Source organism: Puccinia triticina, chromosome 16A (assembly GCF_026914185.1).
Source record: "Puccinia triticina chromosome 16A, complete sequence".
In the NCBI taxonomy this organism is placed as follows: Eukaryota; Fungi; Basidiomycota; class Pucciniomycetes; order Pucciniales; family Pucciniaceae; genus Puccinia; species Puccinia triticina.
The window spans coordinates 3,811,633-3,829,222 of record NC_070573.1 but is presented as its reverse complement, the minus strand read 5'-3'; the positions used below and the strand labels follow the sequence as shown (position 1 = coordinate 3,829,222).

At 45.3% G+C, this 17,590-nt stretch overlaps 2 protein-coding genes across 2 annotated transcripts in view; both read right to left on the bottom strand.

Annotated features, from left to right (window-relative positions):
* Positions 1 to 1,151: 1,151 nt before the first annotated feature.
* PtA15_16A354 (uncharacterized protein) lies at positions 1,152 to 2,897 on the bottom strand (the record flags this gene model as incomplete). The annotated part of the gene is made up of 8 exons (XM_053164035.1): positions 1,152 to 1,245; positions 1,323 to 1,750; positions 1,825 to 1,914; positions 2,005 to 2,118; positions 2,183 to 2,325; positions 2,397 to 2,568; positions 2,631 to 2,676; positions 2,755 to 2,897. 8 exons carry the CDS (start codon positions 2,895 to 2,897, stop codon positions 1,152 to 1,154), a joined length of 1,230 nt encoding a protein of 409 aa, XP_053028001.1.
* Positions 2,898 to 4,342: 1,445 nt separating this feature from the next.
* PtA15_16A353 (uncharacterized protein) overlaps positions 4,343 to 17,590 on the bottom strand; it is a gene marked incomplete at both ends in the record, with an annotated part of 71,178 nt that continues 57,930 nt past the window's right edge. Inside the window, 5 exons of the mRNA XM_053164034.1 lie at positions 4,343 to 4,618; positions 4,686 to 5,042; positions 5,111 to 5,224; positions 5,290 to 5,440; positions 5,519 to 5,727. Of these exons, the coding sequence (XP_053028000.1) occupies positions 4,343 to 4,618; positions 4,686 to 5,042; positions 5,111 to 5,224; positions 5,290 to 5,440; positions 5,519 to 5,727 (1,107 nt within the window). The remainder of the gene's footprint in view (positions 4,619 to 4,685; positions 5,043 to 5,110; positions 5,225 to 5,289; positions 5,441 to 5,518; positions 5,728 to 17,590) is intronic.

Genomic DNA, 17,590 nt, shown 5'->3' with positions numbered 1-17,590 from the left:
GTTCTGGATATCTGCCGATGCCATCTGGCTTTACTCGAACCAACCAATGCCTTTGACGTTCTCTCACCATGTTATCAATGGGGCTTTCAAACAAGCATTTCATGGTCAAATACGTTATGGGGTGAAGTTTCGTTGTTGCTTTCATCATCTCAAAAGCTTATTTGCCAAAAGGAGCAAGTCAGAACCATGCTTGAAAAAGGACAATGGAGGGAGGCAACCAAAGTAATTTCTGATGTGGCACATGAGCGAAGCATAAAATTTCCTCAGTCAACCCCTCAGCTAGCTGGATTTTGGTCAGTTTCAAACGCGGAAGCTTTGGTGTGGCTTAACGAAAAGAAAACCGCTAGAAAGGAGGCTTTGTGAGTATGTATTTTTTAAGAGGATTCAAAAATATTTAAATAGCCATTGACACATTACTGGTACCAGACAACATGGCTCTTGGTATTCACACTTAACTGAACCATGGAGACAAGTATGGACTGATGCCTTATTTGCTTACATTGAGGGAGATTTTCAAAAAGCGTACTATCTATCAAAGCATGGGATGAGCTTCAAAACCAATGGAGAAAAATTCCAGTCAGTCCCTTGTTTATTCTTTCACACAACCAAGTGGCTAATTTGTATTTTTCCCCCAGAAAGCTCCAAGACAAGATAGAAATAGATTATCGGCCAGAAGATCAGACTCTATATGAGGTATTATCATTAACTGTTAATCAATTTTGGGCTTATTTTTTGCTGACGGCACTGATAATCAACAGGTTCTAGGAGTGAAGAAAACAGCAACTTCCAGGCAAATTCAGATGGCATATCGAGCTCTAGCCTTGAAATTTCACCCAGACAAAACAAATAACAGCAACACTCAACTAATGTCAACTGTATGTCAAGTCGTCCTGTGATCTATCTTTAAGGATTATACTGATTTTATCAAAGATCTCATACTAATTTCAACAGATTAACTATGCTCGCGAAATCCTTGTTGACCCAATTCAACGTCCTCAATATGATTCATCATTGGAGCAGTAGGACCATCAACACACTGTTTTAGTCCAAAAATAGTTATTCTCTCTAACCCGTAATAGCAATTTGTCACTTTCCTTCATCTTGCCTACTATGTAGTTTCTGCACTTATACACATACATACACACCTCAGATTATTCCGTCTTATTGTGGAGATACGGAACAGGGAATGTAGAATCCCAGCTGTCGAAAGCCCACAGCCCGGAATACAGAGCGGGGGCAAGGTCGCTAGGTGAGCTGGGGGATTTTTTGAAGAAGTAATTGGACTGGAATTTATGGGAAGGAAGGCTGGTAGCAAGGTGGACGATGTCCGGAGGCAGAGCAGCTTGATGAGGGCGAGGATGACGGGGGAGTGTTTACCGGCCTTGGCCGAGAAGCCTTTTATCCCAACAATCAACATCAGGATCAGGGCCGCGACTATCTTGGTGACTGCCAGTCGGAGAGTGAATTCAGTCGTGCGTAAGAAGAGAAGAGCTGACCAACGGATAAAATATCCGGTATAGATATTCTGAGCCAACAATAGAGATGAAAGCGGCCGATCCAGGCTGGAGAGACCCCAAAGAGCCGAGGGGAAATTGCCAATAAGAGCCAGTAGTAAGTTTTCCCGGGCATGATGGATGAAGGAGGCAGGGGGGAGCAGGGACAGACTTAGATTAGTGCAGGACCAGATGAACAAGTACAACGCCCACGTGGTTCCCGCGGATGCGATTTTGGTCAAGACATCGAGATAAAGCTGTTAGAACAGGCGAATGGACGACACTGATCAGCGTCAAGCACGAGCAACAAGTCAAGATACAAAATGCATACTGTGGTGAGTTTGCTGCTGCAGACCCGGTTGCTTCCCACTTTCCGTTTGAGGTGCAATAAGGGTGTTTTGTCGCCCGAGAGGGCAGTCGGCTTGACTTGCACAGGCCGCAAGAATTGACTGGAAGGCCAACGACTTCTAGGTCCGGTGCCAGCTCAATTGCGCTCGTGGGGCGAGAGAACTTTGACAACCTCTCCGTAGAAGGATTGGATCGCTGCCATCTGGGATTTGGCAATGGTCAGTTGAGACTTGACAAGTTTGTACAGGTTCTGGATGGATTCCTGGACCTTTTCCAACTGTCGAAAAATCGGACCAAGTTAGAAGGGTAGAAATACTGCTAGTAGTAGAATGACAACTTACATTCATCTCGGCAGTAATTTTTGATCCAGCTGCCATCTCAGCCACATAGCCCTTGAGTCGAGAAACGCCCACGCGGTCGACCTCCTTGTTAACAATTTCACCTTTGAGGGTTACAGTAGTCCTTGGTGCCGTGGGGAAAGTGACTGTAAATCATGAGAGGGTGAGCGAAAAGATCTTATTGCCATACCGTTGATGAATCAAACAATAAACTAACCATCTCGGTGCAAGGGAGCTGCACCGACAGCTTCACGGCAGTTGCTCAAGAGTATCTGTCCAAACTCCTTTGCAAGACGGTATCGTTCGCCCTTGCTGGCATCCGTGTGGTTGAGGTAATATTGCATGTAGTCGAGCAAAGCAGGATTGGCTCGATGCATGATTACCAGGCACTGAAATGGGAATGACTAGTTAGAAATTGGCGGAACAAGAGCCGGGGAGAGGTGTGACATACCTTGACGGTGATATCACGATCAACGGTCTTCAATCGGCCGTAAATACTGTAGCAAAAAGTTCAGCCAAAGATATGTCAGGAATACATTGAGTATCAAAAAAAAAAAACTGCCATGTCAAAAAACATCTCGAGGGCGGTTTGTCGAACCCAATTCCACGCCAAGTCGAAGTGGCGGGCCTTGAGAGGATCAAAGACAGGCTGGATGCCTTTCAGGTAATTTTCGCCATGTTCTTTCTGGATACTATCCAACTCCTCTTGCACCCGCATGTAATCGGCATGCTTGAGATAGTGTAAGCGGTAGCCATCGGGTGACTCTCTCTTCAAGTATTGCAAAAAGACTTTGAGTTGCTGAGATACAAATGTGTCTTGACTCTGCTGGAACTTCTCAAATTCCTGTTTGTTACCGGGAGGTGGGTGGAGTCCATGATGGCCGCCCAGCCCCGCCAGAGAAGCGCCTCACAGGCGATGCACGTGGAAGATGGCTGCTTACAGCATCACGCGCTACGGCCTAGAGAATGAGGCGCATACAGGGCGGAAGGGGAAGTCGAAGACGAGACTTACCCTACATAGAAGCCCCATGCCAGTTTCGCCCCCAAAGGTCTCACTTGGCTCTCCATCCTTTCCCTCTCCCTCCTGTTCTCCATCAGGAAATTCCTAGCTCCATAACCCTCCCGTAAGAGCCCAGAATTTCGCAACCTCCCACCCACCCAACAGGTACTAACCAGATCACATACTAATAGAGTCGAAAGATAGACGTAGACATACACAACCACGTGTAGGGTCTAGCGCCTCCGCACCCTCGGGTGCCTTTCTGCTCCGGGAGGCTCCGGTCTGCTGACGTCTCCTCCCTTGGGAGCTTCTCCCTGTTCCGTCCTCCCTCCCGGAGGACCACAGGAGAGAAATGACCCAGCCAGCAGATCGGGGGGAAAATTCCTCCCCCCGACCCACACACGGGCGTCTTGGGAGACCACTTCCTGGGACACCCTCAATGTTAGCAGTCTGGTACGGCTTGACCTGTCCAAAAGTTCTGTATGTATCTACCGGCCGCTGGCCCGGCGAGAGCGCACGCCAGAAGCACGCTGTTTATACTCGGTCCGCGCAGTGATCACGCGGGTACGGCGGAACCCCCCCTGTACCAAGAGACACCCCTTGAGCGCGACTTCCCCGCGGCGTCCAGGGCGTGAATGGATCCGAGTTGATCACAGCACCGCCGGCGCTGCCTCAGGCCGCACCGGCTGGGCCACCTTGAGACCGAGCCAGGCCGGAATGCTTTCCGTAAGCTTGGACGACCAAATCGAGATAGGATTTGACCTCTCCCTCCAAGCCCAATCGTTTGGGTGGTTCCATGGTCAAGGCCATCAATAGAGCACCTTCAGTTCGGCATTACCTTTCTGAGATCTTATCGGCCGCGCGGAGTCCAGGGCCGCTTTTGTCCCCAATTGCAGATAGTCTATATTTATACACAAAGCAAATGGAGAGAAACCTATTGACTGGGGGAAGAGCAGCAACACTTGTTGAATAAGTAGAGACAGAGAGCACAGGGGATGTGGTGGTACATGATGAAAGCTGCTTGGGTCTATGTTGTGTATGTACATATAAGTGTGTGTATGTGTGCAGGTAGATACACAAACGAGAGGAGAAGGGTGCACATTAGCTGGGGAGGGGAGGGGAGGGGATGAAACACAGCAGGGATGTGGAGGGCAAGAGCGGGGTCAGTCCCACCCATGGCTCTGGGGAATGAAGTCGTTGAATGCAAACGGCGTAGGGGTTTGGAGGGGTTGGTGGAGGGAGGAGTTGGGGTGGAGCGAGTGCGGGGTAGGCGGGGCGGGGTTGTAACTGGGCGGGGAGGCAGACGAGTAAGGAGAGAGGGTGGCGGAGGTGGCGGAGGCGGAGGCCAACAGGAGCATCGGGTCCAGCTGTGCCAGCTCGTCCCGGATCGCCGCCCGGGCCATCGCGTCGATCTCCTTCGTCAACACCACGATCAGCTTCTGCAATGCGTCCCAAACACAGCCCGGTCAGTCTGTGCGCGCGGGCAGACGGGGGATGGGGATGTACCTTGAGCTTGGCGTCGATGCGCGAGACAAGCTTGATGTGCGCGCTGGTCAGATAGGTCTGGTGGACGCTGACGATGCTGTAGTTCGACGACGAGCGGGTGGGCGGGAGCGGGACGGCGATCAAGGCCGCGCCGAGGCCGGGCAGTGTGGTTGAGAGCGGCGGGGCCGCGCCGGCCGATGGCGGCGTCGGCCCCCCGCCAACGCCCGTCGTCGGCCCTCCACTCCCGCCGCCCGTCGTCGTGCCCAATGAGGCGCTCGAGCCGCCCGAGAGGTCAATGAACTTGATCATCTTCTGGTACACTTCCACCAGCATGTCGCTCAGCGTGATCCACACCTCAAAGTAATCCAGGTCGAACGGCTGCACCAGCGCCCCTTGTCAGAAGAAACACTCCCTCTGGAAAGAGAGGGGGGGAGGAGGGGCTTAACTATGTTGGGCGTGTAGATGAACAACGGGTCTCCCGAGTCCTGCAGCGTGATCGAGTAGTCCGTCCCGCCCGCCGACTTCCTTGCCGACTTCGACGACTGCTTGAAGATCCCGCGCTGTGCCCCCCTTCCCCTCCGCTTCAGCCATCATCATCTGGGGGAATAAGGCTGGGAAGACGCACGGAGAGACTGCTGATCTTCGGCTTGAAGTTGTTGTTTGGGATGCACTCGAACTTGTGCAACAGGTTGATCATCGCTTTCAGGAAGTCTTGCAGGTTGTTGATGTCGAGTAAGGAGGAGAGCGACATCCCTAGGATGGCGAACTTGGTTGTCCTGTATGTGTGTGTATGGAAATCTTCAGGAGCGGATGGCGGGGCACGACTGGTGCGAGAGAGGGACAGACCTGCTGACCATGCGCTGGTGCTCGAACCATTCTCGAGTTCGGGTCTGGAGAGGAGGATGGTATTGAACCAGTGGACCTTGCCCTCGTGGAACTTCTTGAGATAGACGAGGGTAGTGATGCGTTTGTGAGCGAGGGCAAGGAGGGACTCTACGGTGTTAGTGGTGGTGGTGGTTGAGGCCCCGGAGTTAGCGGCGGAGGACGATGAGTCGCGAATCGTCTAAGGTTTGCCCGCCCCTCCGCCTCCTTGTTTCAGGATCACCGCCTCACGGGGCTCCGACGCCTACAGCTATACCCTCGCCCTCGCGCCGGGTGAGGGCACCCCTTGCTACGTTTCTTTTCTACTTGCGTTGCTTCTGTGTTTGGGCCTTAGACCCGTATATGTACCTCACTGGTTACTTCTTTTCTTCTTGTCACACCAAGAGCCCCTCAGGGCTCTCCCGGAGGGTCCCGGAGGGAGCACCCTCTTTCAGTCGTGTTCTCTGCGCTTTCTCATCCATTTCACGTGCCTTTCGCACTTGTCCCGCTGTGCCTATAGTGCACCCCGCTATAGCAACGACACATCATCGCATTGATTGCAACAAATCTCAGCTTAATTCATCACCGCCCTTTTGCCCTTTGCCAACGGTAAGCTTTCTCAATTTCATAATCATGCAAGATTTCAAGTTCTGACTTCCGGACTTTTATTTTGGTTGTATCATTTCTTTCAGGTTTTTGCCAGAATGTCTTCAAATAAACCTGACCATGTCAATGATAAGCAACCTGGGTTAACGTAAGCTTCCTCATTCATATCTAGGACATAATTTCTGTCTAAATAAACTAATCATTGTCTTTTTTTTTGTTTTGATCTATCATCAAGCCCCCAACAAATGGTCAGAAAAAGACAAAAGCAAAAATACAACAAGGAAAGAAAGCGGGCAAAAGGTGTTGAAGCTGCAAAATCTGTGACAGACAATTTGCACCCGGACACAAGCATCATGCGCCGTGGATACAACCCCGTCAGGCTATATCTGCTTCCCAAACCAGTTGATTCATCCTACAAAGAAATCAAAAAAACCCATCCAACACAAGCCGACTATGAAGCCGCAGAGAAAAACATTTGAGAAAATTTCACAAAACTCAACTACGGCCGGATTTTGCTCCTAGAAAAAGGTGGTTCAAGGAAATTATACTTCAAGAATAATCCGAGTCTTAACAGAAACGATGTTGAAAATGAGGATCGGGAATCTCCCAATGACAACATAGAAGGATCTCCGAATGATGACTGCGACAAAGAATCTAGCGATGATGATGCTGAAGGATCTACCGATGATGACGCTGAAGGATCTACCGATGATGACGCTGAAGGATCTACTGATGATGACTACAACGAAGAATTTAGCTATGACAACATTGAAGGATCTAATAATTAAAACCATGAAGAATCTAGCAATGCCAACGGTGAAGAATCCAGTGATTTCAACTGTGAACAATCTAGCAATTTAAATACCAAAGAATCTAGCCCTGCTGTCAGTGAAACCAACAAAGATCCGTTTGATGAAGATCAATTCATTGCTTACATTGAATTCACCACCTCTGAGGATCTCTCTCAAGAGGACCTTGCCGATGTTCAATTTGTTGCCGCTTTTCTTCAGAAATCAAAGAAGTTTGTTGGGAAGGTACAAAGTGTTCGCAAAATTTTTTGTGGTTGGATGCTCTCTATAGGTTGGCGCAAGTCTCAAACCCCTGGTGAAACTGCAGGAATATTTCGCAACTTGAAAGAAATAATCAAGAACACCTGCGCATACCTTGATCATGTATTCAATGGAAAATCGGCTAGTGAAGCAATTCATCGATTATTCCACTCCATTGCAAATACTGCTGTTGAAGAGGCAAACAAGCAACTTTCGGATTTGAATATGCCAGCTTTCTCAGATCCCGACTTGAAACCAAAACCTGACAGAATTGAATTTGCAAACAACTTATCATTCACTCGAAATGAATTTTCCAACAGACCTCACATTGACTCTGACTCATCGAAAAAAGCCTTTTTACTTCTCTCAAACATCAACAAAAAAGACGGTTCGATTTGTCTGACTGCTCACCACAATGAAACTTTCACCGGACCATTTTTTGTTTTTCCAGATCACCAAGTTGTGATTGATTTGACAAAGCTAAATGGTATATGTCGGATTGTATTTGATGCAGGAAAGTTCAAGCACTGTACTCATAATGCCCAGCCTCGTCATAAAACACTAACAGCATCCGGATTTTCATTACAAATAACCAAGTCTTGTGTAGTCGCATTCCAGCGCATCTTCAGTGGCTATTACATAAATAAAACTCCTCCACCGGGTACAACATTTCATGTTTCCGACAACACTCATTTGCTTGAAAAAATAGCTCAAGCCAGTTCATAATTGATTTTTAGTTTGGAGTTTTTTTTCTCTTTTTATTCAATGAATGCCACTCTTTCCAAACATGAGTATCATTGATATTTTCCAATTGGTCTCTTTTTTCTGAAGTTCAAAATTTCCAAAGACCTTGATCAACGGTGGGCCAGCTACCCTAACAGTAGCCTAGTGGAATTTCACCAACTTTTAGTGTAGCGTTAGTGGAATTGCACCATCCAGAGCAGCAATGGTTCCGCTGCGCTACTGCTGAAAGTGGCAGGTCCCCCCTTCTTGCCTGACCCAAAAAAGGGGTAGTGCAGCGGGCAGGGCCTCTACTTCCAGTGCAGCACAGCCGCCACCAAAACCGCTGCGCTTTTTGAAGCGCAGCACTTTCACCCTTGGTTGGTTGACATCTTGCAAATATTGGTTTACACGTTTTAATTGTTGTTTTAGGCCCCGTTTGGAACCGATATAATCCGGGCGATATATGAGTTTTTTTGCGTGACATCCTATGTGACATCTGATCAGGTCCGCCAAAACTTGATCAGATGTCACAAAATTCCAGATTATATCGCGCAATTATATCGGCTCCAAACGGGGCCTTAAAACTTTTAAATGCTGTTTTACACCTTCTCAATGGTAGTTTAAACCTGGAATATGTTGGTTTACATGGGTTTGGCTTAGGTTGACATCTTGGAAATTTGGGTTTACACTATAGATGGCCGTTTTGCATCAGTTGCAGGTGCCTGACACTGTTAATGGTGCCTCTGGAACTGTTAATAGTTCCTCTGCAACTGTTAATAGTCCCTCTCTGGCACTGTTAATGGTTCCTCCGGAACTGTTAATAGTCCCTCTGGCCCTGTTAATAGTTCCTCTGGAACTGTTAATAGTCCCTCCAGAACTGTTAATAGTTCCTCCGGAACTGTTAATAGTCCCTCTGGCACTGTTAACAGTTCCTCCGGAACTGTTAATAGTCCCTCTGGCACTGTTAATAGTTCCTCCGGAACTGTTAATAGTCCCCCTGGCACTGTTAATAGTTCCTCCGGAACTGTTAATAGTCCCTCTGGCACTGGAAATTGAACTTTTGAGAGTCAATTATTTAAGCCCCCAAAAAAATCAATGCAACATGAACACCTTGGAAAATGTGGTTTCAATTTGAAGTTTGGTTTAAACAATGTAAACTGCGGTTTGCACCTTGTGACACCTTGTCAACCAGACTTTGTACCTTGTAAACCAGTTTTTTTCACCTTGCAAACCAGGGTGTTCACCTTCTAAACCTGATTTTACATCTTGTAAAATTAACTGTGGTTAACACCTTGTAAACTGTGTTTTACACCTTGTAAACCGTGGTCTACACCTATGTAAAATGTGCTTTAGATCTTGTAAACTGTGCTTGGAGACTGTGGTTTAAACCTTGTAAATGGTAGTTTACACCTTGTAAATGGTAGTTTACACCTTGTAAATGGTAGTTTACACCGTGTAAACTGTGGTTTCAACCTTGTGAGATGTGGTTTACACCTTGTAAAGTATGGTTTGCACCTTGTAAACTGTGATTTAAACCTTGTAAATGGTGGTTTACATCTTGTAAACTGTGGTTTTGACCTTGTAAACTGTGGTTTACAACTTGTAAACTGTGGTTTACAACTTGTAAACTGTGGTTTACAACTTGTAAACTGTGGTTTACAACTTGTAAACTGTGGTTTACAACTTGTAAACTGTGGTTTACAACTTGTAAGCTGTGGTTTACACCTTGTAAACTGTGGTTTACACCTTGTAAACTGTGGTTTACACCTTGTAAACTGTGGTTTACACCTTGTAAACTGTGGTTGAACTGTGGTTCAAACCTTGTGTATGGTGGTTTACACCTTGTAAACTGTGGTTGAACTGTGGTTCAAACCTTGTGTATGGTGGTTTACACCATGTAAACTGTGGTGTTCACCTTGCACTAAACTGTGGTTTACACCTTGTAAACTGTGATTTACACTTTGTGCATGGTGGTTTCCACCTTTTAAATGGTGGTTTACACCTTGTAAACAGTGGATTACACCTTGTAAACTATGGTTTACACCTTGTAAACTATGGTTTTCACCTTGTAAACTATGGTTTACACCTTGTAAACTCTGGTTTACACCTTGTAAACTCTGATTTACACCTTGTAAACTGTGGTTTACACCTTGTAAACTGTGGTTTACACCTTGTAAACTGTGGTTGAACTGTGGTTCAAACCTTGTGTATGGTGGTTTACACCTTGTAAACTGTGGTTGAACTGTGGTTCAAACCTTGTGTATGGTGGTTTACACCATGTAAACTGTGGTGTTCACCTTGCAATAAACTGTGGTTTACACCTTGTAAACTGTGATTTACACTTTGTGCATGGTGGTTTCCACCTTTTAAATGGTGGTTTACACCTTGTAAACAGTGGATTACACCTTGTAAACTATGGTTTACACCTTGTAAACTATGGTTCACACCTTGTAAACTATGGTTTACACCTTGTAAACTATGGTTTACACCTTGTAAACTATGGTTTACACCTTGTAAACTATGGTTTACACCTTGTAAACTATGGTTTACACCTTGTAAACTATGGTTTACACCTTGTAAACTATGGTTTACACCTTGTAAACTATGGTTTACACCTTGTAAACTATGGTTTACACTTTGTAAACTATGGTTTACACCTTGTAAACTATGGTTTACACTTTGTAAACTATGGTTTACACCTTGTAAACTATGGTTTACACTTTGTAAACTATGGTTTACACCTTGTAAACTATGGTTTACACCTTGTAAAGTGTGGTTTACACCTTGTAAATGGTTGCTTACACCTTGTAAAGTGTGGTTTATGTTGAAACTCGAGCGCACTCTGCTGCGCATCTCGAGCGCCTTGGGCGCACTCACTGCTGTCCGTCAACATCATCAAATCTAACCTATCCGGACTCATCTCAACACATCGCTCCTCTCCCACTCTTTCCATCGGTATCGACCTCAAGCATCGATCTTAACTCAAATCGTCTCTTTCCATCGATCCGATCTACACTCCGCTCGAACTCTCTTGACTCAGATCTAGTCTTCCGTCGACATCAACGTCAACGTCTCCTGCTCGCGACCTCAAGCTCCGTGAAGCCTTAACTTGGACAGCCGTACTGGCTTCCAACTTGGTGAGAAATGCACCTCCACATTTCTAATCTCTCGTCGATATGGCTCCTCCGATCCTCAATGCTAACTTCTTCTTCTTTCTCAGTTCCTGTCCTAGATCTAGTCCTTATTTCTTCCCATTCCTTCTCTATAAAGATTGTTGCCTATTCTCCTAGGGTTTGTTTCTTGTCTCTCTTCAACTTCTCCTCAATTCTCTCGTCGACTAACATCTACATCACCTCCTCACAGTTATCACAGTCTTATTGTCCTATCTCTGTTGTTGTCCTCATTTCTTATAGCCTCTATTGTCACAGGGTTGGTTTATCTTCATCTTTATCTTCTCATCTTATTGTTATCCCTTGTTCTTACACTATTCTTTCTAGTTCTGGTTTTGGTTTATAGTAATAAAAACAGTCAAGGTCCTTTACAATTAACAGTCGAAACAATCGGATTCATCACATGTCCACCGACAACAAAGAATCTGTCAAATCACCTCGCACCTCGACTTCAACCAACAAGAACCAGTCACCTGCAACAATGTCTGTCCCTCCCAATCAAATGGACAGAGTAACTCCCTCGGTACTTAAAACCGTTATCGAAGGGATTCCGCTACTCAACTTGGACAACTACACTTTCTGGAGAATACGCGTTATCAACTTCCTGGACCTTTGTAAACTAAAAAAGGCCCTCACTACTGAAGACGACAAGCTAAATTCTGACAAAAACGACTTCTTAAAGGCGATAATTGTGGCTAAGTTGGAAGCTACCGTGCAAGCGAATGTTGTTGACTCTTCAAATGAAGATTGCGCAAAGAAGACCTGGAAGTCAATCGTCAAATTCTTCGCATCCACTCAAACTTCGAACAAAGCACACGTCTTCCAATCTTTTCTTCAAGCTCCATTTACTTCGGACGACATCTCTGGCTTTATCACATCTATGAAAACTTATCAATCTCAGCTTATTCAAGTCGGATGGGAGTTCACCGACAACGCCATAGGACACATGGTAATCCACAAGTTTCCCATTGACATGAAGGACATTGTCAATCAAATCACGCACTCCGACAAAGAACCCACTCTGGACGTTGTAATCCATCATCTTTGAATTCATCAAAATAACCTTGATTCTCAAGAGTTATTGAACACCAGTAGTCGTTCTAATCCGATCACTCTGTTCACCGATGATTCAAAAAAATGTCGAAAGAACTTTCATAACACAGCTGCCAATCACTTGAAGGAGAACTGCTGGTACCTTTACCCAAAGAAGCGAACCAAGTACTTCGAGAAAAAGGCCGCCGCCTCAGGATCGAAATTGGAATCTTCGGTCAGTTCCTTTCACTCGTCAATCTCAAACTCGTCAAATCAATTCATTCTTGACTTGGGTTCTTCTGCTCACATGACTTCCAATCTGCAATTATTTCACACCCTAGAACTCAAAGAACTAGGATGTGTAAAAACTAGCTCGTCACACGATCGGCTAGAAATTAAAGGGATAGGATCGATTCGACTCAAAAACAAATACGGAGAAATCATTCTGAATCAAGTACTATATATTCCCGATATTGTTGTAAATCTTCTATCTGCCAGATGTCTTATTCTAGAAGACTTCATTATTCATCTAAATAAAAACTCGTTTGAAATTCTAAAAAACAACAAAATTGTGATGTCGGGCAATTACATTGGCAACTTACCCTGCCTTCAATTTGAGAATCTTGAGCACTCGAGTCACTTATCATCTGCAGAGTTCCTCCACAAATCACTCGGACACGTGAGCTATCATTGCCTGAGGAAGAAACTTGGTATCCCTCTAAAGATCTTGAAGACATGCGAATCTTGCGCCGTTTCTAAGATAACCAAAGCATCTTTCAAATCGGTTCACAAACCAGCTTCAAAACCATTCGAAGAAATTCACCTAGACTTAATAGGACCGATCTGGCCATCTTCTTTCGAAGGACACAAGTATATCCTCACTATTGTTGATAGCTGTACGCGATTCTGTGCAGCGATTCCTATGAAACACAAGAGCAATACTCCGTCCACGCTTTCTTTTCTTCTGGATTTTGAAGCTAAGAGATTCGGATTCCATCCTTCAATTCTTCACTCAGATCGAGGTTCCGAGTTTCTAAATCAAATCATGGCAGATTATTGTAAAACCCATCTAATCAAGCAGAGAACCTCGGATGCCTACACTCCTCAACAAAACGGTCTTGCAGAGCGCTTCAACAGGACGATCCTAGAATCCTTGAGAACCATACTAGAAGACTCTCGAATTCCGCAAAAGTTCTGGAGCGAACTTGCCAAAGTCAGCTGTTTGACTCTGAATCAAATACCGACTCATCGATCCAAGAAGTGCCCATTTGAACTCTTCAAAAACCGCTCACTCCCCATCAACTATTTTCATCCGATAGGCAACCGAGTATCATATCTTGTGGAACCCAAACAGTCTCATTCAAAACTCAAACCAAAAGGAAAATTAGGAAGACTTATAGGGTACATCGATGAAATCAGATCATATCGCATACTAACTGATGAGGGAAAGTTAATAGACACAAAGAGTGTACAGTTTCTTGATTACGAGTCTCCATCGACAAAAGAAGCCGACTGGGACATTGAACTGGAAGAGAATATTGAACATAAGTCCTCAACTGAAGAACCTGAAGACAAAGATGACCCAGAGACAAGTTCAGAAACCAATGATGACGATGTTGCCTCGGGACTGAATCCTACCCTCACAATCACTCGAACCCTCAGAGACCGTACTTCTTGCGTTAAACCTTCAAAATACTCCTATTTGGCAACTGATCCAAGCTCCTACAAGAATGCGATGAAGTCGAGCAAAAGAGAGAAGTGGGCTGAAGCATTGAATGAAGAACTGTCCAATATTGAGCATCATGAGGTCTGGGAAGACATGTTTGATGTTCCCAACTCTTTCTTGCGTACTCTTTGGATTTTCAAGACCAAGCCGGCTACCCTATCAGCAAACAAACGAAAGAAAGCCAGATTGTGTATTCAAGGTTTTCTTCAAAAGGAAGGTGAAGATTATGGGGATACATTCGCTCCCACGGGTAAATTCACCACCCTTCTGGTAGTTCTTATGTTTGCTGTGGACAAAAATCTACCTATCAGACAATTCGACGTAAAAAGTGCTTTTCTCTACGCGCCTCTAAAGGAGGAACTGTACATCAAAACACCTGAAGGTTCAACCCGCAAAGCACCCTATCTCAAGTTAAATAAATCACTCTACGGTCTGAAGCAAGCTCCGGCGAATTGGTATGAGACGCTTACCTCGTGGTTTGTTGAAATTGATTACAAACAATCATCATCGGATCCCTGTCTTTTTATTCACAACAGCAAAATTTCCTACATATTCTTTCATGTCGATGATCTCATAGTCGTTGGGAATGTCGAAATATTCGAAAAGCTTTTTCTGAAACGTTTTCCAAACTCGTCCGCTCACGATCCGGACACTTTGCTAGGCATGGATGTTGAAATCTCAAGCAATTCGATATCACTAGGTCAAGAGAAACTAATTGATAAGGGTCTCAAGATGCTCGGACTGTCCGAATGCAGGGCTGTTAACACTCCTCTTTCGGTGGCGGTTCAGTTGAAACCTGCAACTCAAGAGGAAAAGGATGAATTCTCAAAACTAGGCATCAATTACCGTACTTTCACCGGAATTCTCAACTATCTCTCGCGCCGGACGCGACCGGATCTAGCTCCTGCAGTCTCCATTTTATCCAGTTTCAACAACGAACCAGGCATCACTCACTGGAAGGAGGTAATGCATTGCTGGAAATACGTGAAGGGCACACGAGAACTTCATCTTACACTGAGACCGGATCCTGACCAGTCGACCTCCTTGAAACATTTCACCGATGCTACATGGGCCGATGATCTAGAGACCCGTTTATCAAGAAGCGGCTCAATTTGCTTCTGGAAAAACTGTCCCATCGCCTGGAACAGCAAAAGGCAACGGAATATTACGCTATCCTCAACTGAGGCCGAACTCAATGCTCTAGCCGACGGGGTACAAGAAAATCAATGGATCAAGTTTCTTGTTGAAGAACTGTGGAGCGAAAAACTGGAACCGACAAATTTTCACATAGATAATCAAGGTCTAGCCGAAAAACTCAAGAATTTTGGGTCAAACTCAAAGACGAAACACCTAGATATCAAGATGAAATGGCTGAGGGACCTAAAAAGCAAAAATGAAATTACCGTCACTCTCATTCCTTCAGAAAATATGATAGCCGACACTCTCACAAAAGCAAGTAGCGCCGATTCACTCAAGAGACTCCGTGAAAAATGTTTCTTGGTTCATTACTCACCAAGTTGAGGGGGGTGTTGAAACTCGAGCGCACTCTGCTGCGCATCTCGAGCGCCTTGGGCGCACTCACTGCTGTCCGTCAACATCATCAAATCTAACCTATCCGGACTCATCTCAACACATCGCTCCTCTCCCACTCTTTCCATTGGTATCGACCTCAAGCATCGATCTTAACTCAAATCGTCTCTTTCCATCGATCCGATCTACACTCCGCTCGAACTCTCTTGACTCAGATCTAGTCTTCCGTCGACATCAACGTCAACGTCTCCTGCTCGCGACCTCAAGCTCCGTGAAGCCTTAACTTGGACAGCCGTACTGGCTTCCAACTTGGTGAGAAATGCACCTCCACATTTCTAATCTCTCGTCGATATGGCTCCTCCGATCCTCAATGCTAACTTCTTCTTCTTTCTCAGTTCCTGTCCTAGATCTAGTCCTTATTTCTTCCCATTCCTTCTCTATAAAGATTGTTGCCTATTCTCCTAGGGTTTGTTTCTTGTCTCTCTTCAACTTCTCCTCAATTCTCTCGTTGACTAACATCTACATCACCTCCTCACAGTTATCACAGTCTTATTGTCCTATCTCCGTTGTTGTCCTCATTTCTTATAGCCTCTATTGTCACAGGGTTGGTTTATCTTCATCTTTATCTTCTCATCTTATTGTTATCCCTTGTTCTTACACTATTCTTTCTAGTTCTGGTTTTGGTTTATAGTAATAAAAACAGTCAAGGTCCTTTAGTTTACAGTTAGTTTACACCTAGTTTCCACCTTGTAAATATCAGAAAAGGCAGTTGACTTGTTGTGAACATGGGTTTATGTGTTCACAAGATTTTGTTGTTAAATGTTGCAAAACATTGTTTCTTTTTTTACATTAGTGGGATTTTCAGGGTGTGGTTTAGGTTATTGCTGACTTGTCAAACCTAAAATGTCCGACCAGTCAGACTTGTCGAACCCAAAATGTCCGACCAGTCAGACTTGTCGGACATACATGTCCGACGAGTTGGACTTGTCGGACATGGGAGGGTCGGACTAACCTGTCCGACAAGCTCACTTGTCGGACAGCTCTGTCCAACTAGCTGACCTGTCAAACAGCAGAAAACGACCAGTGGGAACTGGTCAGGCAGCCTTGTCCGACGTCTACTCGGGCAAGGCTGTCCGACAATCTGGTCCGAGGACTGCTCGAGCAACAATGGCCGACTGCAGCACGAACTGGCAAGTCCGACGAGTGGTCGGGCCTCGCTGCTCGAGAACCCGTCGAGCAGAAATGTCCGAGTTCTGCTCGGACAGGAGGATCTGACGGGTGGGTTCGACCACCCGTCGGACGCCATTTTCCAACATCTGGTCGGACATGCCTGTCCGAGCTCTTGTCGGACGGGTATATCCGAGGGGATAATCCAGGCAGTGGGGGGAGCAATCAGTTAGAGTGTAGTACTTATTTGTGAGCTGAAGTGCAACACGGCACGCGTTCCTCAAGGCGGGGGGGTAATCTTCTTTCTTGTTGGAGATTGCAGTGGAAAGATGGCTGCTAATCTGGTTGATAAATATAACAATATCTGGTATTCAAGCCAAGCCACAAGTTGAGATCTGAAGCGTGATTTCATAGAACGGTTTGAGAACTTCCACCAGATCAGATGCTAAGTCAAGGTCATCCTTGTTGATGTGATGATGGCAAGCAGGCCCAAGCCGTTTGTCTTTCTGCCACTCAAGGCTTTTGAATACAATAAATTGAATAAGTGCAGTGATGGATGTCATGATTAAGATAGAAGAATTAACTCACATTTGGAGCATTGCAGGATACTGGAAAGTTGCCCCAAATTAGAATTCCATCTTGTTTGCACATTGGTTCCAATGTTGTGTGGCCTCTCGCACTCAAATATGTGACAGAGCTCCACAAACCAAGCTTTTGAGTTTGGTGACTTACTTAACTTCCTTGAAATTGCATGGAACTGTTTTTATCATGAAAATAGTTAGTACATGTACATGCTAAATATAATAGAAAGAAATTGAAATCAGATGATGGCTTACCTTTGCTAGTGTCTTGTTGCATGATTTGGAAGTATATCAATTGGTTTCCTCCTTGTCACTCAACTCATTAATGTCAGTTTCCTCCAGTTTGATCTCATCAAAATTGTTGAGCTTGGTTGAGAGAGTGCGTTGTATGTGTTGTTCAGAATCTACAAATTCCTTGTCGTCTTCTCCACAATCTCCAGTAAACCTAAATGTAACAATCTCGTCAGTGAAAAAACTGGAG